This window comes from Corvus kubaryi, unplaced genomic scaffold (assembly GCF_017639235.1).
Source record: "Corvus kubaryi isolate FWS band 111438036 unplaced genomic scaffold, C.kubaryi_AGA036_p1.0 37397, whole genome shotgun sequence".
NCBI classification, from domain to species: Eukaryota; Metazoa; Chordata; class Aves; order Passeriformes; family Corvidae; genus Corvus; species Corvus kubaryi.
The window spans coordinates 1,698,508-1,720,842 of record NW_024581136.1 but is presented as its reverse complement, the minus strand read 5'-3'; the positions used below and the strand labels follow the sequence as shown (position 1 = coordinate 1,720,842).

The 22,335-nt window shown below is 40.3% G+C and overlaps 1 protein-coding gene and 1 long non-coding RNA gene across 3 annotated transcripts; one reads left to right on the top strand and one right to left on the bottom strand.

Annotated features, from left to right (window-relative positions):
* Window positions 1-400: 400 nt before the first annotated feature.
* MRPS22 (mitochondrial ribosomal protein S22) lies at window positions 401-6,523 on the bottom strand. The gene is made up of 8 exons (XM_042042117.1): window positions 6,408-6,523; window positions 5,993-6,153; window positions 5,068-5,232; window positions 3,776-3,919; window positions 3,217-3,300; window positions 2,128-2,273; window positions 854-962; window positions 401-576 (listed from the first exon to the last, which is right to left on the bottom strand). The coding sequence occupies exons 1-8, from the start codon at window positions 6,505-6,507 to the stop codon at window positions 484-486; spliced, it is 1,002 nt and encodes a 333-aa protein (XP_041898051.1). The 5' UTR covers window positions 6,508-6,523; the 3' UTR covers window positions 401-483.
* An 868-nt stretch (window positions 6,524-7,391) lies between these two features.
* LOC121671190 lies at window positions 7,392-20,842 on the top strand. Of its 2 annotated transcripts, XR_006018420.1 has the most exons (4): window positions 7,392-10,567; window positions 11,653-18,236; window positions 19,123-19,248; window positions 20,693-20,842. It is a non-coding gene; the product is annotated as an uncharacterized LOC121671190 (long non-coding RNA). The 2 variants fall into 2 exon arrangements; XR_006018419.1 differs by having other exon boundaries at window positions 7,392-18,236.
* Window positions 20,843-22,335: the final 1,493 nt, after the last annotated feature.

Here is a 22,335-nt window from a genome sequence, read left to right as displayed (position 1 = left end):
TTAGTACTTTAACCTGACTTTTCTCAGCATATACACTGAGGTATTTGGTCACTCTGCTACCATCTGCCACTGGTAACCATCAGTATCAGCTCGGTTACTCTTTCAGACACCACTTCTAGCTAAAAGTTCCAATTGAGCAGTGATACGGGTTAAAGGTTAGAAGTAGTGTTTGTTACACCCTTTCCTAAATGAACCCTGTACTTACCTCAATAAGTAAAATGAATTGTGGGCAATTCCTTAGATTCAAGATGTAACAGTAAAAATATTAAACTCGGGGTTCAGTGTCAATGAAAACAAAAGTCATGATAGGCTGCTCTACACTCACTTACAGAACTTTTCAAAATAAACTGCTGTAGTGATTCACATGTATTTTAGTAAAGAAAAATACATTCTATAGCAGTCAATTTCAAGTATTTATTGTGGAATCCTGTACAGAAAATATTTATAAACAGACTTAAAACTTATGATGAGCTGATGTTTACTTCATGAAGCTGAAGAAGTAGCCATTGCTTCTTCATAAGCCTGCAGGGCCAGCTGCATATAACCTTCTTTCTGAGATTCAGTTTTTGCAAATACCTGCAACAGTGGCAGGAGAGAGGTAAATGTACAGTTAACAGCAGAGTTGCATAATGAAATTTCATCATGCCAGTGGCAGATCAGTCACCTACAACTGAAATCCTGGTGCAGCTATACTTTATATATTAGTTTAACAAAAACCCCAGCATGGCAGGTACAACAGTCCTGGTTAAATATCTGCTGCTTAAGGTAAGAAGAAATTTAGACTACTAAATGGGGTTCTGCTGGTTAAAAGCTCTCTTCTGTAGGTTAAGTAGTTTAAAGCAGAAAATCTTACCTTGATCAGATCAACTCCTTGAAGTTTCCCTTCTTTAGCTTCTTTTGCTGACTGACATTCAGGATGAAGCATATGATACAGTGTAATTAAACTTGTAGCATCCTCCAGCCTAAACAAATAAAGGCTCATTTTAGCAATTCTATCTTCAGAGTATTTAGAGAAAGTGTATTTTGTAATGTACTTTGCACAGCACAGGCTGTCAAACTGCTGCTTCTACTGAGTATCCAGTCCCTGGAATACACAGGTGACCAGGCATCCCACCAGCCCCTGTTGCAATGGCAGCCCCTTCACGAGAAGGAGGGCCAGAAGCCCCTGAACACCATGGTGCACCAGGCAAGGGACCTAAATCTATCCCTGCTGTTCAGCAGTAATACAGCTGACATCTCTCTGAAAACACAATTAATTACCCAATAATGAGTGTTTAGTGGAACAACTTCCACCAGAGGGGACCTTTCTTACACAGACTGCAATGACCAGTATGTTTTACAGAAGTAGCATTAGAAATCCTGTGACACTGAGCTCTCAGCTGAATTTAAAACTACTGAAGTGTGTGGCAGGGAAAGACATTCCAAACTCTGCTCATTTCAGTTGTCCAGATACATCAATTTTCCCTTTAACAATTTGATTCTAAAACAGGAACCCTCCTGATTTCTCCATATGCTCAGGTTTAAAAGCAAGATCTGACCACCTGTTCTAAGTTTCTAACTGAAACAGCACGAAATAAATGCCATCATCACTACAACTTGAAGTTCTGATTGTACAGATTTCTCCCAGCTATAGTGACATTTTGAACAATTGAATATTGTTCACTTCTGGGAACTTTGAATAAATTTAGCACCATGTTTTATAGAAATCCATCCATATAAAATGAAACTTTATCCATGTGTTCCTAAGCTACTTAGGAATTGCTCTAAAACCCAAACGTACCAACCTTATAAGCCAAAACTGAGCTCAGTACAGAAGTGTTAGGCTTTAAGATCAGCAGTGCTCAGAGCGGGAAGTGTTCTGACAGTTACATGGGAAACAAAAATAAAAACCCAACAACTACAAAAGGATATTTCTGCAGAAACCTAGTTTAATACCTACAACTTCATGGACTGTTACCGGTGCTCCTGTATAGCTCACAGTACCTATACAGCTAACAGCCAGAGCTGGCCTAAAATGTCATGCAAATGAGAACTTTTCTACATCTGACAGAAATACTGTTTTTATTTTCAAACAGCAGTACTTGTTCTAAGTCTAAGTAGGATTACTAAGTGACAAACTGTACTTACAAGTCTCTGTTGATCATATCTATGAGTAAGCCATCTGTCTTCTTTCTGTTGACCAGATACCACACCATGCCCCCAAAGTGCCTCGTTGAGCGGAGCAGGTCATACTTGGCGTGTTTGTCAATGTCCTCGTAAGTGCGGTGATGAACCTGCACACACACAAGGTTTTGTTTCATTTGCAGAACTGGAGCCTGACAACAGTTTTCCCCCTGTACCTCTCACAGAGTTTTTAATCTTTTTCATTTCCCAAGGTGCAGCAGTAAGCCACATGCTGAACCATGCTAAAGTGTTATGCATGTTTTAATTCAGGGTAACACTGGGCTAGCCCAGTCTTTAGTACTTAGGCATAGACATCCTTACAGTAAAAGGAAACTAAATCCTATCCCTGAACGTTTGGGGAGGGAGAGACATAAGCTCTGAACTTTCACTGCACTGCTGTCAAGTTGCATCTATTCTTTCAGGAGAAAAATGCTAGAGCAAAGAGGCAAAACTTTACTTTGAAAAAAAAAGTTACTTGAAAAATCACGTAATAGATGTTACCATTTCGCAAATCACTAAGAATATTACAGTTTAAAGAGAACTAAACATTTTAAAAGCAAGTGTAGACTAACATTTACCAGCAGCTATAGCTACTAATTTTATTCTACTAGAACTACATTTTTGTAGCTGGTCTTTGTCAAAAATAACACTTTGTGCACAGTGCTCTCTCTCAAAATGCACTTTGTCAGTTCCCTACCTGGTCCTCCCAGCTCCTAAGCCAGCAGTTAGTGTGACTTCAGCAGCACAACTCTGCTCGGAGCCTGTGACAGGTTTTATCATCAATTCTGGTTTGATACCAAAAGTACCTGTATGAAGACTTTTTTTGCATATGCAGTACCTTTCTAAGCTGGTGAAAATTACTTGTGCAAAATCCTGTTTTACTTTTTTGCATAAAAATAAACACCAAAACTCATCACGAGCATAATCTATATGGGAAAAAAAAACATATGACCAACACCTCTGATCCCCAAATAATATTTTTGTTTACAAAATAAACCCTACAATTCTCCACTAGTATTATTTTTTTGCTAGAAAAATGAAAAGTGAACTCACTCTGATATAGTCAGGTGAATCTGGCTCAAACTGAGCAATGCACATGTTAAGGACATCTTCATGACGGTCTTGCTGGAATACCGTCTGAAACAACAGTTGAAATTCAGGAGTAGATTATGTAATCCCACCATCCCAACTCTGCAAAATCAAAACAGCAGCCACAACACTCTGTTCTGGGTAACACTTACAGTGAGTAACCCCTTCATCAAGAGACAAAATGGATAGAAGTACAGTAACTGCCTTGATGACATTTAATATAATGTTTCTTGATTTTTGATTCTAAAACACCAGTTCACGTTTTCAGATCAACTGTACAATTGTTCCTAGTATGACACAGTACTTACACCTACCTGGGATTTACCTGGCCCTAACCTGGAACTTTGTTTCAAGTATTTTAACCAAGTTACAATGAAAAGCAATTTTTCAAAACAGAATTCAAGCAGCTAAACACATACATGCAGAATGGCCTCTTCAGAGTTACTATGCCCAAAGAGCACAATTTCACTATCAGACTGCAATGAAGTAAAAGTGATCAGTTTCAAAGCCAGGAGGAGCTTACCCCAAGGTTCTCATCCTTGAATAACGTGGGGGGAATCACTCTGCGCCCTTCCTTTGGGAAGAATATCTGTATCATTCTGTCTCGTTCCTCCCAGGTCGCTTTGCGTAACACCCCACTGGGTTCTCTAACCACAATGAAACGTTCCTGGAAATGCGGTAAAAACCCCACATTATCTCCCAAAGCCTTCTCTCTTCATAGCCAGAACCATTCTAAAAAAAACAATCTCATTTGTCAAAGTCCTTCTATACCTAAACTCACCCTACTGACACCAGTTTCTAACTGACTGTGGCCATGTGCTAGATTCATCATTTCTGCCTTGCTACCTGCTAATTTAAGTGCTGCCTTTACACCTCAGTTTTACTGTACGACAGCTGTGCGTGTGCCAACACTAAAAGCTACAGCTCTGGGAAGTTTAGAGATAACATAACTCATACCCAGACAGGGAGTTAGCCTGATTCTGTCATTTGATAATCCATATAAAATTAAGAATGCAAGTGTCACACACTTTAGTACCTTTTTTCCAGAGGTAGGTGCTAGAATCAAATAAGGGCAAGTGCAAGGCAAAAGTACAACAAATTAAACAACATACTCAGATCTGTTCACAAGCATAATTGATTTAGGGTGGCAAATGGGAAAGTCTGTTTGACAGGTTTTCAATACAGTGCAGCAGGAGAATAAATACCAGCTTTCTGGAGAAAGCTCTCAGAGTAATAGATGGAAGACTGGGCAGTTCATTTCACAGGATCATCACTATCTGCACATTTGAACCATGAAGACTTCTTAGAATCATAACTTTGTTAAGAATTTTTCCGGCCTCTTATTACTGGTACTTAAGACGATCGAGATGTTTCATTACACAAAGGAAACTATCCCTATACTCCCCAATTCCATTAGACAGCTATTTCTTTACAGCTTTCCTGTGAATTTGTTCGTTTCCACAGCTTTCCACCAGATCTTTGCAAGTGTGGAGTAGCTCCATCTTACAAAGTAATCCACTTCTACAGAAAGCTTCTAAGAGTATGGAAGAACTCCGCACTCCTAGCGTATCACAAGCATCTGCTTGTAAAATAATTATCTACCTACCACACAGCTTTCCCCCATGCCTGCTTTTGACCAGTAGAATGTCATTTACCATTATCAGTTAGAAGCAAGTACTTAGAAATACATTTTTCTCTACTGCCTTGTACCAGACTAAATTTTCAACTCCTCAGCCTTTCTGCAAACTGGTCCATCTACATTTTTATTAAAGCTTATTTAGAAAACAAATTAATACTGTTAATCACATTACTTACACGATGTGGAATGGAATAACTTAAATCTGTAAACACGTATTTTGCAGTTTCAGTTCCTTCAAGGACTTTGTCTTCTGCTAAGACATCATCAATTGGCTCTCGTTCATTCAAAACAGGGGGCATGATTAGTTTTACTTTAGCTTCCTCAATGGCTTTTCTTGTGGCCTTGTAGGGGGAAAAAAAAGTAGCTTAATTTTACAACTAAAAACATCATCCTATTGGAAAGATAACATACAATTTGGGGATCAATATTTTCATTTAGAGAAGCTTGGTTTTTTCTTCTGCAGTTGAGAAAAAATGAGGCACTAATTCCTCCTCTAGGTAGATGAATTTCATATGAACAATTTACTACTACTGAAACGGGGACAAAATGCTGGAGGACGTTCCAAAACTACAATGGACAACCTATTGCGAACATCAAGTTTATTTGAAACACCAAGTTTATTTCATGTGTTTTTCCAGGGTAAATTTCCCCCAAAGCATAAACCACAACCAGCAGTTTGTATATAGCTTTAATTATGGCTACAGCAGAACCGGCTTAAGTCAGGTCCCTTTGTCATCCTGAATGAATTCAGAACAGAGGGAAGAGGAAAAAAACGTAGTCAAAGGATTTCCAGGGCTATAACTTAAGTATAATATGAAGAGATTTAACAGAGTTAGGAAGCATAACAGGTTAATAAAGAGAAACTGTCACTCAAGAAAAACAGATCCGATTTCCTTCCATATCCCATCAAAATCACACAAAATTGGACAAACCAAGCTATTTCAAGTGAAGACACACTGATTTACACTAATTTAGGGAATAACCTGAAACAAAGAAACCAGAAAGTTTTCAAATGCGGCGGTAAAGAAGGCAGAAATATGGGCTATAATAGGCATTTTACTAAAACCAACACTTACTTCCGAAGGAAGCAGAGCAGCCTACCTCTTCCAGCTGAGCTTCGGTCATCAGCTTGTAGTTGGGCGGCTTGAGGCCCTTCTTCACAGGCCGGAATACCTTGTGCAGGTCGAGTCCCGTCATTTTGTAAAGCAGCGTCTGGACCGCTTCGTCCGTGAAGGCGGGCTTGGGCTTGGCGGCCTTTCCCTCTGCGGGAGGGGCACACGCTGTTACCAGGGGGCTGAGGGGACGGCCACGGCCAAGGTCACAGTCACCCCCTGCCCTCACGGCTCGTCCCGCCCCTGCCGGGACCTCCGCAGCCCCACACCCGCCCCGACCCGCATCCCTCCTCAGGGCGACCGCAGCCGCCCACTACCACCGCCACGCGGGGCGCGGGCGGCTGAAACCCGAGCCTGGGGCAGCCGGGAGCGCTCTGGGGGTGCCTCCGGGTCCCCTCACGTACCGCCCGCGTCCGCCGCCAGCGCCCGCCGCGCTGGGAGGCCCCACAGCGCCCGCAGCCGCGCGGGCAGCGCCGCCGAGCCCCGCGCCCCCAGCGCCGCCATCTTTGCTCACGCCCCTTCCCGCCCCGCGGCGCGCCGGGAAACGGAGTCACAGAGTCACGGAATAGCCCGAGGTGGCAGCGACGCACCGGGATCGGCGAGTCCAACTCCCGGCCCTGCACGGCAGTCACACCATGTGCTTTAAAGCGTTGTCCAAACGCTTCTTGAATTCAGGCAGGCTTGCTGCAGGCTGCCCTGTAGAGCCTGTTCCAGTGCCCAGCCATTCTGGGTGAAAAACCTTTTCCTGATATCAAACCTAAACCTCCCCTGACGCAGCTTCAGGCCGTTCCCTCGGGTCCTGTAAACGGTCACCACAGAGCAGAGATCAGTGCCTGCCCCTCCGTTTTCCCCCATGAGGAAGCTGTAGATTGCTATAAGGTCTCCCCTGAGTCTCCTCCCGGCGTGAGGGAGACGCGGGGTCCCCCGGCATTTTCCCCGAGGGAAAGGGCAAGAGCGTTGTTCCCAAGTGCTCCCAGCGCGTTTGTGCCATTAAAGCGCTGCTGAGGGGAAGGTGAGCGGCTGGTGCGGGCGGGGATCCCGCTCCGCTGTTGTGGGACAACGCCAGCAGGAGCGGGGGGCGGCCGGCTCCCTCAGCCGCCCGGGGCACGGAGCAGGGCTGCGGGCTGCCGGGTTTCCTTCCTTCGCGGGAACTCTCAGCAGCAGGAAAAAAGGTGGAACTGAGGCCGCCGTGAGCGATCAAACCGCTGGTAACCTGCGGCTGCCGCGAGTCAGGAGAGGTGCGGGCGGCAGTGGGTGCGCTGCACGGGCAGCTGCCCGGTGTGAGGGGCGGGCGGGCAGCTCCGGGCCCCGCGTCCCGGGCAGGCTGCCCGAGAGGGAGGAACACGGCGGGAATTCGTACATTAACCCCCCCGGCTCTTTCTGTGCTGCTTCGGCACCTGCGTGGTGCCAGGGGCACTGGCCTCATCAGCCCGGGCGCGGCTTCACTGCCACGGGTAGTGAGGAATTGTTTTCTTCATGTTCAGGGAGCTTTAACGCTTTTATAAAGGAAGGAAAATATATAACTGTATTAAGCATAAAACCAAAATTAACTTTATATTCAATAATTATGGCTGTGAAGAGAGGGTAGTGACTTTTTATAACTAAGTCTGTTTCAGGGGGTTGAAAGTTTATTATGACTTGAAGTTTATTTATTCTAGCTAGTCTGTATCGTCCATTGTGTATTTCAGTCTTACAGACTGTGCTAAGGGGTGTGTGAAACAGAAAGAATTTGATCTTAAAGGACTCTTCCAATCTTGATTATTCCATGATTCTCTTATCAGCAGGCAAGTCTCTGTCCAAGAGCCCGGAATGCTTCAAGTTCTAGAATGTTCAAAGCCACTCATCAATGCAAGCTGGCTCATGACTTCCCCTTGAAACAGGAAAGATTTCAAGTCCCCATTTTCATTTTTTTCGGGAGGGGCGATACAAGTAATGTGCTTATGTTCTGTAGAGCTCCAATTGTTTTAAATTTTAGTAGGTTGTTCATTGCTTTGCCAAATCAAAGTTTAAATTATACTACTTTTGAAAATGGTGATTGAAGTCTGAGAGAAAATGAAGATTTCAAAGCATATATTTGTTTTAGTTACAATAAAGTTAAGCATCAGCTGGGGAAAATATATTTATTTCTTATACTTGCCCTTTTTTGTACTGGGGAGTATTCCTGTTCTTCTCTGCCTTATATCCAAACACATGCTCTGGGCTGAATTTAATATCCAGGCTTTTCAATATCCTGGCCTTGTCAGGAAGGTTACAGGAGGATATGTTCTTCTCATATTTGAATTGCTACAACTAACTTGAAATTATTGGGTATTGAGAGGGCAAATGAACCCTTAATATTATTTTAATGTAATTTTGTGCGGAATTTATTTAAATAATACTAAGAAAATGAAAAATAATTTTGATGAAATGGAGAAGGTGTTGTTTTTCAATTCTTGCATGGAAGATCTCTGGAGTGAGAGCTATACCCTATAAGGGAATTGGGAAGTTATTTGGCAACGTGCCTAAAAGCCACTTCAGACCTGCTCATGAGTTTGGATGGCAAGCCAACGTCCATTTTAATTCACAGAAGTGCTTAGAAAAACAACAGAATTTATTGGGCTATATCCAGGAGAGGTTAAATTCACATTCAGTCTGTACTGGAGTAGTAACAGCTGCTGTGAGGATTAACCTTTTTGGCTGGTGGGATGAAAAGAAATATTAACTAACTATACTGTAGATGGAAGTACAGCAGGTTAACATAATTTATAAAGTAGGATCACTTATATTGGGTAGGTTGGTTATATTTTATTGTGGTTTATATTTGTACTGAAGTAACAGCTTTAAGTAGGATATTTTATATTGATATAGTTAAGAACATAACACCAGCTTGAAGAATCGGTGCTGAAAAATTGATAAAGAAATAAAGAATCTTTCTTAGTTTTTGTTATTTTGAAAGCATCCCAGGACAGTTGGTGTTGGAAAATTACAACCATCTGATGATGGGTGTATGTCCCCAGTGAAATACATTGGTGGTCCAAGTCCGGATTCTATTGGAAAAGTGTCAATACAAAATCACCTGCACAGTTGGCATTAATTTTCTTTTTGTTGGCAGTTTCAGGAGAGCAAAAGGATCAGATGGCTGCTGAGAGTGCACCAGTTGGTTGACATCTCAGGGAAAGAGGAGGCAAATGAGGAGCTTAGGAGCTTGTGTTGTTGCTTTGCCTATGTAATTGATAAAATAAGGGACTGTCATTTACTAATCTTTCTGAGTCATAAATATGTCAAATTAGTAGTGAGAAGTTGTTTGGAAGGAAGAATTCTTTCTTGGAAAAAATACAGAGAAAAATACAAAATGTCAGGTTTGGTAACTGTGCATCCAATTGTTATATGAAGAACACAGAGTGAACCCAGTCAGGCTGTGTACGTGTCCACAGTTGATGATGTGACCTTTTTAAAATTAATGGTTGGTTCTCTTGTTCCTGATAAGAAACAATCTGGCAATCCTGTGGAACATTTTTCTGAAGGACAAAATGAACCAGTTTGGAAGCTGTTTTTACTAAACCTGCATGGATTAGTCTGAAGGTAAATTATTTTTTCCAGAGAAGGCATAGAGTGCTGACATAAGAGAGATGACACAAACCTTATTATATCATCAAATTAGTTTTTAAAGGAATAAAATATTACACATGGCTGGTTTGGTTTCACCATTCCTCACACATTGAGGAAGTGGGTATTTTTTGCTAAAATTATTGGACTTCTCATTTTCAATATGATTGCCTATTTTCAGGCATATTGCCTGCAAGTAGCTTATTTGCCAGTTTCTTTTGTTTAGGGAAGAAACTATTATTTTATCCAGAATTGTTTTTTAAGGTCGGTGGCCTGGGATTTGTATTGCTATCCCAAGCCCTGCATGGCTATTTTGGTGATGGTGGTGATGATGATGATGCATGAACCATTGCTAATACATCAGAGTGGCTATTTTCTGTCTTAAAACCCATATAGATATCTGAAGCTGTTTTATTTTCAAATTCTGTTTTTGTCTTTGACAGCAGGGACAGACCAGGTTGGCTGTAGGACTCTGCTGGGCCAAACCTTCCTCCAAGGGCAGAGCTGTGGGCAGTTCTGCTGGGCAAAGCCCATTTTTACAAAACATCCCTGAGCTGCCCACTGAAACTCAAGTGATGGAGCTCAGCTGCAGCGTTATCACCCTTTGTACCAGCTGCCTTCTGCTGCTGATGCAAACATCCTTAGCAAGAGGGACTGAGGAAACATTATGCCAAAGGCTTCCAAAGTTGATTCTTTGGTGCTGTCACTTTTAGCAAGTGCTAATAGTCAGCATAGGTTGAAGACCAAATGCCCCTCAAAGTTCTATCTGTGCCTTGACTATTTGGCATTTGTGTTTCCAATGCAAAGGGAAAATGACAAAGCAAGAAGGATTAAACATGCTCTTTATTTTCAGTTTTCAGTCCTGTTTCAGTCACGCTTGCCCTGAGCACGTGTGCTGTATTCCTGTGGGCCACGGCGGGGCAGGAGTGAGGTCTTAAACGTGAGCAATGGAAATGCCTGAGGAGCTACAGCGGATAATGTAAATAAACTGTTTTCATTAATGACCCAGATTTGCCTCTGTCTCGCATAAAGCTGCCATAATCTCACTTTAATAATGATAAATTAGATATATACAAAGACTGTCTCCAGTAGTTGAGATTACATACATTATTTATAGTAGGGATATAAATCCCACTTCAGTTTACATTGTTTTCTTTGCTACACTATAAGGTCTTGAGCCAAAGCCCATTAAAGTCCTTTCCTAACTTCAGCAGGCTCTGAATTAGGAGTCCCTATTTTTCAAATTAATTTTATTATTCCTTTCTCCTCTTGTAATACTTATCTTTCAAAAACAGTTATCAAGGAAAAAAATAATAGTACATATTCAGTATTATTCAAAGTAAGGTATGGTTTGATTAATTGTTGTTTTTCCCATTCTTAATAGTTTTTTAACCTCCCTCTACATTCCATCATTATTTCAAGTCCTGTCCTTCTGAATCCAAGCTCTTGCCAGGGCACTGTGAACTAAATCTGGTGTCCAACACAAACTGTTACATGTGGGCAGGTGGGAGGTATCTGATCCCTTTGTTTCCATAATAGAAGGGCATAGCAATGATCCTGGCAGATTTGTTGATTTGTGTTGTTCTTTGGGGACAGGAAAATTAAGAGAAGATGGCACTCTCCAATTCAAAGGTCAATTATAATATTTTCCTTCTCTCCTGTTGTTAGCACAAGTAGTCAATACCTTGTTCTCATAATTGTACTTTTATCTGTTTTTCACTGAAACCTGACACCTGAGAGAATCTTTTGAAACCAAAACTGTCCAAATTAAACCTAGATGTGTGTTGTGTGTATTGCCTGGCCTGTTGTCAAAGGTTTCATAAAAATCTAAATCACGTGTCTACTGGTTCCACTTTGTCATGTTTTGTCATCCTCACAAAGAAGCCTGGAGGTCTGGTTTTCCTGCTTTTTAAAATCCAAGTTTCATCCAGGCTATCGTATCATTTTATGGTTTTTAATTTAATTATTTTATCACTGAATTTACCTGACAAAGAAGCACATCCTCCTAGTTATAAACTATTCTAATACCACTCAATGATAACTGCCAAGTTTTGTTTCTTCCAGCCTGTTCTCCTAGGAGTTGATTTTATTAACAGGAAATCACTCTTCAGTTGCCTCAGAAGTAGGTGAATGTATTTGTCTTCTCATGACTTGTTACAGTTAAATACATTAATTTTTTTTCCCCAAAACTGGTTCAGTTTTTATAATTTTATTTATTTTTTCCAGTTTAAAGAGCAGTTACTTCACACCAGCCATCTTGTTGCTTAGTGATGCCAAGAAATCACTGTTATCTGCATGCCATTCCCTTCACAAGTTCTTTTTCCCTCTGAGACTCATCTGTCTGGGATTCTTTTACAATTTCACTTCTCCAGGTTTATGCAATTATTTTGCTTTAAGCCTCCTAATTTTCTTCATACTACCCCTAAGCCTTCCTGTTTTCATATTACTTTGAATTCATCTGGATTTATTAGGATTTGTTTTGTCACCTTGATTCCTCTTTTGTCTTTCCCCAAATTAATTTCTTGTGGAAATAACTCTTGTAGTTTGCTATTAAATAATCTGCACTTTTTAATTTACTTTGTTGTTGTTGATAAGGGCAATGTGTACCTTTGGCTTGCTATTGTATATATAAATAGCCTACATGATAGGGCCAACATTTTAAACCTATTTCATACCAATCTCACACTGTTTAAAACAGAATCCCCTCTCTTTTAAAGGTGGCACTGGAGATGTGTTTGTGTGCTTGGTTTTTACCTTCTGTTTTTTTCTTATTCTTTCCTTTGGATCCGGACTGTAATACAAATTAAATTTGCTTAGGCAAACCCACCATGCATTTTAAAAAGTCATTTTAAAGATAGGATCCTGGGGGTGTGACAGAAAAGCTAAACCAGCTGTGCTCTCCAGGATGAACAACACATAAATCTACAGTGTCTTCTCTTCAGGATCAAGTAAGTGAAAGAAAAGCCTCAGAAAGTAAAAGATATTTTTATCTCACAGAAGCAGAGCTAAAAGAATTTAGTGTCAGTTAAAATCTTAGCCATTCCTGTTAGACTTGTAAAATTCAACATTTTTTCATTTTCATTTTAAGCAGAAACATGCTCATTTGCTAACCAAACAGCTTTATTTACCTGTTTGATATGAAGGTTGTCTTTAGGTCGAAGAAAAAATGGTTGTTTGGCTCTTCACTAAAGAGCCAATCTCACAAGAACAGTTCCGTTATGTTTGCTCTAGCTGATTTAGTTAAGTAGAAAGGAAGCAAGAAAATTCTAGAAACCCAAATAGAAATATAACCGATTTGGTCAAATAGTTACCAGATTATATCCCCCATTTATTTTCAAGTAAGCCTCTTGACGTTTATTAGGTTGCTCACTGGAGCTAATAGGAAGGCTCCCATCCATTTTTGTACAAACTGTCTGACTGGAGAACGAAATGTCACCAGATGATTTCCAGAAGGGTAAAAAAGGCAAAATATATATGTATGTTCTTCATAAATTGTTTTAAACCTGTGCACTGAGCAACCAGTTGCATTTATGCTTCTGTTGGCTTTCAGAGAGTGTTTATGGGTAGAACCCTGTACACTGCATTTCCACAGTGCTTCTCTTGCATGACCTGTGTGCTTCCCCATGGCATTCTGCAGTGCATGGTAAAGACACTAACAGATGTCAGGGTTTGTACATTGGGCTAGAACAAGTGCTTGGATTTTGTGAAGGCGCATATTTCATAAATAAATAATGTAGCTGGGCAGCTGGAGGGATCTAGTAGTGGTTTTATTAAATGCTTTAAGGGAAAAAAGCCAGCGGACAGCCCAGCATGGCAGGGGAAATATTAGTGACAGAAACATAAAACACAGGCCTGACTCTGCCTGTGCATAGTGCAGTGTGTCCCCAGTTGTCAGAGGGATGCATGTGTGACAGATACACAGAGCGTGGAATTCTTTCATTGTTGGGGAAGGGGATGATAAACAGCCCTACAGCAAGCAAGTAGACTGAAAATGGAAGTAAAAAGTGAAAAGTGTGAGAAGTTCAAGTATTTGTATCTAGTTAGGTGGTTGTTTTTTTTTTTAACAACTGCACAGGAAAAGGGGAATGTCTTGGTCTTCCCTTTTATTTACCCATTTCTGGGCAGGCTGTCCCTGATTCCTCCCCTTATACCCACTCCATATACACACATTATATCTTTTTAACATCAGTATATTATCTAAGTGGAAATAATGAATCAATTTTCCCTTTGGTTATTGAGCCGAATCAAGTCACAGAGGGATCCACTGAGTTCCAGACCCACTGAAGGAAAAAATGGAAGCAGAATCTTCCCAGTTCGTTAGCAGCAAACTGCCAGATTGTCACAGCATTTCAGGTAACTGTAGCCTCAAGATGCAGTTTTATATCTGCCCAGAATTGATCTAAGACTTTTCTGTTCCCTCTGTTCAAGCCCTTCCTAAAAACACTTTGTTCTTCATAACAGTCACTAGACAGAGTCAATAATTTTCTTCTGAATTTTGATTAAAAGCACATTAGTTTGTGACACAGAAACTCAGGATCTGACTCTGAAAGGGAACTTAAATATTGCATGGAAAAGCAAACTGGTTTCTGTCCCTTTTGAGTCTCTGCAACAGCATGGAGCTCTCCTAAACCTTACAAGGTATTACTGAGATGCAGCCAATCCAATGGTATTTTACAGGAGAGTTTGGCGGCACTGACATAATTTCACTTTTCCTGGGTGCTCCACTGCTGCAGAATTGCTTCCAACCAAGTACCATTTACTTTGTAAGGAGGCAGTGGAGTTTTTGATTGATACTTACCAATTTAGCAGGGTATTGCTTGGAGAGTTTTGTGTAACAGAGTCCAAAATTACTGTGCAATTTTTATGCACATTTCTGCATGAAGGACTGAATATTTGCCCTTAAAGCAGAGCATCATTTGAATTAGTTGTTCACTCTTTTCCTGCTCCTTTCCTCTCTCTTTTTTTCATTGTAGACCCAATAAAACTTCTTCTAAATGCTGGTACAGTGCGTGCTATTTGCTGTATTCTCTAAATATGATTATATTTCCTACTAATGATAGTTCAACATTGCTTACTTTATAGTCAGATATTCTTTTGCTCTCTCCTAATAATTTCCTCAGTCCAACTCAAAAAAACCGCCAAAAAAACTTCCTTGTCATCTGTTAGATGTGATTGTTTTATCATATAGTACTGTACTTATGAAAAACAAAACTAATCCGTGCTTGTTATTGTGAACTAATTTGGAATATCCTTCCCAAGTTCTCGGCATCAGTGCAGTTGTGGTTTTGGACGCTAGATGGCAATGCGTGGCTGCGTGACATCCACGGGAATGTCAGTAGCAAAAGTCTCTCAACACATGAGAGAATCCTCATGTTTCAAAAATATTTGTAATATTGCCTTTTTATTATGAAAACAATTATAACGTGTAAATGCTCGATTTTTGAAGTCTAAAAGCTTTACAAACTTTTTTTCTCCTGCATTATGACTACATGGGGAACATTTCTTAATGAGTTAGACTGGTGAGTACATTTACCCACTCTTCTGGTCTACTGTAAAGCTCTTCAATCGATTAATCTATCAAAAGGGAGAATTTTCAGTTCCTGGCATCATCAGCATGTTCCTTACCATGAAAAAGGAAGGAGGAATGACAGGATTTTCCCCTCTTCTCTCTCCTCAAATAACCTTTTACTTGCTGTCATGGCAATTAAGAGAATGGACATTTTAGAACTCAGGTAAAAGCAAAAGGTGTTAGGTAGCAATAGCAACCTTATACCCATATCTTGAGCTTAAGAGTTATCCTAAAGACAACCAGTGCAACAGCTGTTACATTGTCAGTGTTTGAATGCTTTTGGATGACTTCAAAAGAAGTGGCTTCAAAACCACTGACCTTACACAACTGCCATATTATTGAAGGGCCTGATCCTGCACAGGCTCTTTAGAAAAAATTGTGTGTGTTTTGGTAATGAAGCTAAACCACTTGTGGTGTGTTGTCACTTTTCCATGTCATAGCCTACCTCTGTCCCACTGCTTTAGGTCTCTCTCTTAACCAGTCTGTGTGGGTCACTTTTTATCAAGATAAACTGCTGCGCTATGTTTGTCAGTCTTAATGGCCTCACTTTGCAGACAGGCAGGCAGAAATAATTTTTAGAGAAATTTTGTATGTAGTGTATTATTGCTGTTCAGATAAGAGGGAAATATGGAACAGTGAGGGCCCGCCAAGACTGTTAGAGGTGGGCATTATGCCTGAGACACCACAGAATGTTATGTTACTCCTGCCACTGGTGTGCTCTCAGTAGGGCAGGAAGGCTGTGTTTGCCTCTTGGGATAAGAGGATGAAAAGGCTGTTTCATGCTGTGCTCTGATGAAATTGAAGGGACATCCATGGCTTGTGGTTCCTGTTGGATTGTAGGATGAAGGGACCACTGTCTCATTCTTTCTCTTCTCAGAGGCAATGCTGCTTTCCATGCCCAAAAGGAGAGGCAGAGCCCAGAGCAGACATTTTATTTCCAGTTTCTCCCTCTTGTCTTCTCCATCCTAGTGCAGCACCCAATACAGTCTTGTGACAAACACCAGCAGTCATTCCATTGGGAAAGGAAGCTTGTATGGGAAAACTAAGATATTTAGAGCTTTTATTAATGACCCTTCTCTGCCCCCAGTTTCTTTTTTGCTGTTGACCTCTCTGCTCCATGTTCCCCGCTGGTGCTTTATTATGACATTTTTGACTCCTCATGTACTTCCTTTTTTTCCACCCATTGTCTCTTTCTGTCCTCCTCTTCTTTTCCTGGTGTGTATCCCTGTGACATTTAGTTTTTTGTTGGGACTGATACCAGTCCCCACCGAAAACATTTTGGTTTGGTACTCATAACTACTGTGTGTAAGTGTAAACCTCTCACGGCTACAATCCTTTATTTTCTCAATGAGGAACACAAACAAGGAAAGCCCTTGTTTAGTGGAAATGAGATTTGGGACTTCCTGCAGACTGATCAACTGTAAAATTAAAGCCGAACGTTTTGGAGAGCAATGCTAAAGTAAAACAAATACACCAAATGAATCATGAAAGAATTTTCCTGAGGTTTGAACTTTTGGGGTTTTCTTTCAATATTTCAAAATAAAATTGGAATCCAGACTAGCCACAGAGTTGACTCCATCCTCTTGCAAAGCAATCAGTCTCCTAAAGCAAGCAGCTATATACTATGAGCACGTACTAACCCCAAATTATGTTCCCAGTACTTTAAAAGACAAGGGTGTCTGTTCCTTCCCTCTGCCAGGGAGGCCACCTGTGCTGAGGGACCGGGGCACTCAGAAGCCAGACAGGGCAGGGCAGAACTCCAGCCCACCCCGCTGCCAGGAGCCCACAAAGGCTGGCTGGGCCCTGCTATGGTTTGCCTTGAAAGACAAGCAGGGCACAGATATTGCTTGGGAACAACAGCTGTATTTTGGGATTATCTCAATGACCAGATTACAGCCCCTCCTTATAGAAAGAATTTTTCCTCCCACCCTTCCCACTGATGACACCAGTACAGAGGACACAGAAAACTAAGTGTGCTGTGTCTGAGGTGGTGTCCATGCCTCACAGTTCCCAGCTGGTGGGGAAAAGCTCTTCAAAACACCCTTTCCAAATCAGTTTGTTTTAATAGTAGATTAAATGCCCTCAAGTTTCCTACTTATGTTTTCAATGAGAAAATGGCCAAGCAATAGCTGAAGCCCCTCATAGAAACAGGACATCCTGAGCTGTGGCAGATGGACTTCCTTTACAAAGTTTTAATGAAAATTTTCAACAACGGCTCTGTGCATGTTCATGGGGGTGTTAGCAAGTGTACATGTTTATGTACACACACACACACTGTGCAATGCTACACAAGCTTTTTAAAATATACAAAATACTCGGTCTATTTTGCTGGAAGAAATTTGTTTTGTAAATATATATATATTTACTGTGTTATGACATAAGGTAGGATTAGGTAGAGAGAAAATTTCAGGATGTGGGTGGCCACAGTTGAAGGACTTACAGGGAGTGTTCAGTAAAATATCCTTGGAACATAAAATTAAAATAAATGAAGAATAAACTTAACCAAAGTATCAGTGAACATAAACAAATCTTCAAGCTAAACAAATAATTCAAGGAAGCCAAAGTGCGTAATTAGAAAGGGATAATTATGCTTCCTCTGCTTCCGAGAAGAGATATGTAGGATTTTCGGTAGTTTCCTAAATGCATAGTGTAAGATGCTGGTGAAAATGACAAACCCCTGTTGAAGTTTATGATATATAAGAATCTACTCTGGCTGAGGGCCTGTTTCATGGCAATAAAGACATAGTAAATGAAAAAAACCTAAAAACTATTTTAAAGGTTCCGTCTGCTATAACATAAAAATATCTGGAAATGTAACATATAAGAAAACAGTTACAATACTGTAATTTAGACAGGACTGGTGGTAAAGCGTATTACCCAATTATTGCTGGTGTTGTCTTTAGCCCACACATTTTCCTCTTTTGGAGGAGAATTTTATTTTTAATGTTTGTGATTTTAATTTGATTAATTTCTGAGGTACCAGTTTTTTAGGAAGAACAACAGATGGATATTGTTCTGATGTCAATTATCTGGAACAGTTCTGTGGAACTCAGTTTAGATTTTGAAGGAACGCTCTGAGGTAATAAACTATTCTTATGATATTTTAACAAAATTACATTGTTGTCAAAATGCACTAACAGCATGAAAAAGTATTTATTAAAAACTCTGCATTTTTCTCTTATATGGTAAACAATCTGGTCTGCTAATCCCTTCTGGAAAAGCTGAACTTCATACCCATGCTTAGAATGACCCAGTCGTAATTGCAGCGTCACCTTCGGCCTCTCTCTTTTGTGTTTTTGTTGTTCTCTATTCTCAGAAATGTGTCAGAATCAGAGCCCCATTGTGCTGTATGTTACACAAACACAGTAAAAAAGACATGCCCCAAATTTGATACAATCATAACTGGGAGGCTTTTCTATTGTTCCTATTAGCACAGTGTAGAGAAGCCTTCCCAGGATGCTTTAGACAGACCAAGGCTATAAAAGAACAGCACTGAATGTTTGGTTTCAAATTTTTGAGTCATTATTAGAACTACAATAACATAAAGACTTTTTGTTTTTCTAATCTCAGATGAAGATGTGAAAAGTCTCTCTCATTTTGTGTTTCCAAATTAGAACCTGGTTTTGATGTTCCTGGGAAACAGTGGAATGTGGGCAGGAAGTGTTTGCTCTGAAGGAGAAGCACTGTGGTGTCCCATATCAGCTGGCATAGCTAAGCCCCGAAGGTGTGTTACTGTGTGAACTCCACTTGTTGCGGGCCAGTAAGAGCAGCCCCAGGTAATTTACAACTTCATTTAACACACACTCAAGAACAGGGACAAGTAGCGAAGCTCGTGCTAGAAAATGTGGATATAGGTGAGCAAGGTTTGTGTAGGTAGATGAATTCTGGAAAAGAGAAAATAAAAACTTACACAAAATGCATCTTATACAGAAGAAATATTTCATAATCTTTAATTTTTTCTACAGATTTGACTGTCTTCCATCTTAAACTCCGCCATAGAAGAGATTTTTACCATAAACTTAAATTTTCAACTTTCTGAGAAGATTCTCAAATATTCTGATACAGCATCAGAGGAAAAAATAATTGGAACAGTAAGTGGCAATCAGATGCATTTTACTAGGACAGATATTTGCATGGTCTGTGCTATGTCCAAGAGTGATAGAACTTAAATCTATAGACATTAGGAAGATGTTGGTTTTATACCTTGGGTCAGAAATCTTTTCACTGTCAACCTCTTTAGAGTCACTGTGGACTTAAACAGAAAAATTATGTCCACAATATTTTTGTTCTAGTGTCCTTAGAGCTCTTAGCAAGGGAAAAGCTCATTGTCAATTATTTTCGTGTGGTTTAATGCTGTACCTCTTTAGGATCTGGGGAATGCTTAATGTCTTCTGATGGCTAATTAGACCTGTCTGTTACTGGGGATATTCCTGTAGGTCAATGTAGGAGCTAGTAAAGAGGAAGAGGGCTGATAACTGGCCCTAAATAGGGAGAAGGTTCATTTGTTTGACATGATGTTGGAGTCTGCTCAGTGACTCTGCTTCCTGCAAGCTGGTTGGAAGGTGAGCTTGCACATGGGGCTGAGGAGGAAGAGAGGATGAGTGTGAGCAGACAGATACAACCATTTCAGTGGAGTGCAAGAATTTGTAGGGATGCGATTTGCCTCCATACCAGGAGAAGACTGATAGTGGACAAAAGCAACCTGTGGCTCTGAACTTTTTGTTTTGTTATTATAAAGCATTGATTTTAAGGTTTGCATTTACATCTGTAATCAAATCTGATTTCAAAGCTGAGCCTGAAGCTCAGGACACAAGCTGTTATTCTGCTTCCTGTTTTATTTCTAGAGTTGTGCTGCTTATGGGACTGAATAGGATCACTAGTCACTTTTTTCCAGTTAGGATTTCAGTGAAGTGATTGGTTTCTCACAATTGCCCAGCTGATCCAATTGAGAGCAATGCTGGATATCTTTGAGAAAGCAGGTGCCTCGTTTTCAGTAGTTAAGTGTGGTTTCAGGTCTCCTAGAAATTTAATCACACAACTGTCTATAAAGACAGTTTGTTAACAGAAGTTGTGATTTAGGACTACATGGATGCATCTCTATGTTGCCACATCTTTCATTTTTGAGGATAATTTAAGGTATTGGGATGCAATATTATTTTATGACCCAAGTGTCCAATTCTAGTCTTACCTTTCTCTGAAAACAAAAGTTCGAACAAGTCATTCTTCTGTTTAAGATTTGATGAACATAAATCACTACAGAAGTTTGATAAATTCTTCACACAGATTAAATTCAAAATAAGGCTTTTCTAGATTGCATTTTCCATAAATAACCAAAAGCTGCAAATGCATTACAAACTCTGCTAGCATCCAAGCGTCTATTAACATCATGAAACAAGTAGAAACACCTGCTGTGACTTAATAGCCCTATTGGCTAGAGGGTAGGAAATTCAATTGGGTAATGCCTTGTTCCAGATCCTTGTTAACTGAAATTAAGCAGCATTGAGCCATCTTCTGGAGGTTTTATTTCCCTTGCAGGTAGCAACACTGAGTAGAAACAAAATAGCTCAGAACACAGGGGATAAAAATGGATCATCTGAGAGCACCAGGTAAGTGACCTAAAATATGAAATAGTTTATTGTGGATTAATTATCTTAATTTTGGAGTAGTTCTCAGAGAATGAGTGGAACCATCTCTCCAGCCAGAAGAACCCAAAAGGGTGTGTGCTCCCAACAAGAACATGTGGGACTTATTCTGTTTTGCTCAAATTTGAGACATTAAGCCACGCAGGCCTGAGAAATAAAACTGACCTGTTGAAATTATGATACTACTTTCTGTAAGTGAAAACTCTGTGGTAAGTTAGTTGAGTATGTGAAGGTGTCTTTTAGAGGCATGAGTGTCTTGGTTTCCTACCACTGGAAGCTGCATTTCATGAGAATGTACTGTGTGTGAAAACCGAAAAGGAAATGGAGTTCAAGAAATTACAAGCCCTGTATGTCCTCCTTTTAGTTTTTATGCTTGGAAGAAAATAGAGAAATGAAGTCTTGGCTTCCAGTGGAGATAAATTTCTGTTTCCTGCTTCCACCAGTGTAACAACCACGCTACTCAATGGCCGGAGTGCCCATCCTTTTTACTCCCTCCTTGCCAGCTCCTGGGGAGGGGGATGTTGCCTGCCTTGGTGTTTGGACTATTATTGCCCAGGCTGCTTTAGATCATACAGTTTTACCTGCATTAGGTCTGACTGTTTCTTATGTACAAAAGTTGCACCAGTAACATCTTCCCTTTGTGTTAATTAGCTCATACAGGGTTGAGGTATGGGTGCAGACTGCTCTCAAAGGAATGAAAGCCCCATGGCTGAAGTTAACCCCACAGGACTTTCTTAAAGCCATGCAGGAAATCTGTGACAGATCCCAGAATAAATCCCAGATTTCCTGTCTCCTTCATTTGTGCTGTAACTACAAGGCCCATAATTTCTTAGCTGAGGAAAGTGCTGTCCAATATTATCTTTCTTTTTCTGGTTTACTGTTGCTTCAGTTCATTGCTTGAGTTGCTGCCATGTGTTAGACTGTGATCGTTCATCCCTATGTCTCTTTTTTTTTTTTGTATTTTATGGAACATGCATGAGTGTTGTACAGTGAGCAGTGTTAATGCTGAGTACCACTACCGTCCAGCATTCAAGCAAGCAAAACTCAATAAAAGTGAGTCTTTGCAGGTAAAGATAATTTATTGCCTGAGACCCTCTTCAAACTAAACTGCTCATACTTCTAATCTAAATAGCATTCACAGAAGCAGGTTTGCTACATATCAAATAATAACTGCCTGTGCTAAAATAATACATTTTGGTAGTTAAATATTTGAATGAGTAATTTTCCTTTTTGCATATGCCACTTTGTACTTTGGAAAATTGGTGCATCCTGTTGTTCTCAAGCATCAGTCCTCTTTAATGAATTATAAATTAATAGATGCAGCATTATCAAGGAAAAGTAACTCATTGTGGATCTATAATTGAATGAGATGATCTGAAGATACTATGATTTTACTAGGGCTTGATAAAGAGATGGTGGAGGAATTTGGTTTGCTCATTGGCTATCTTAGATGTTCATGTATTCACATGGTTTGCTGAATGTCTCTTTTTTTTTTTTTAAGATACTTTGCTGCTAGGTTAAACTTTAATAGTTTTC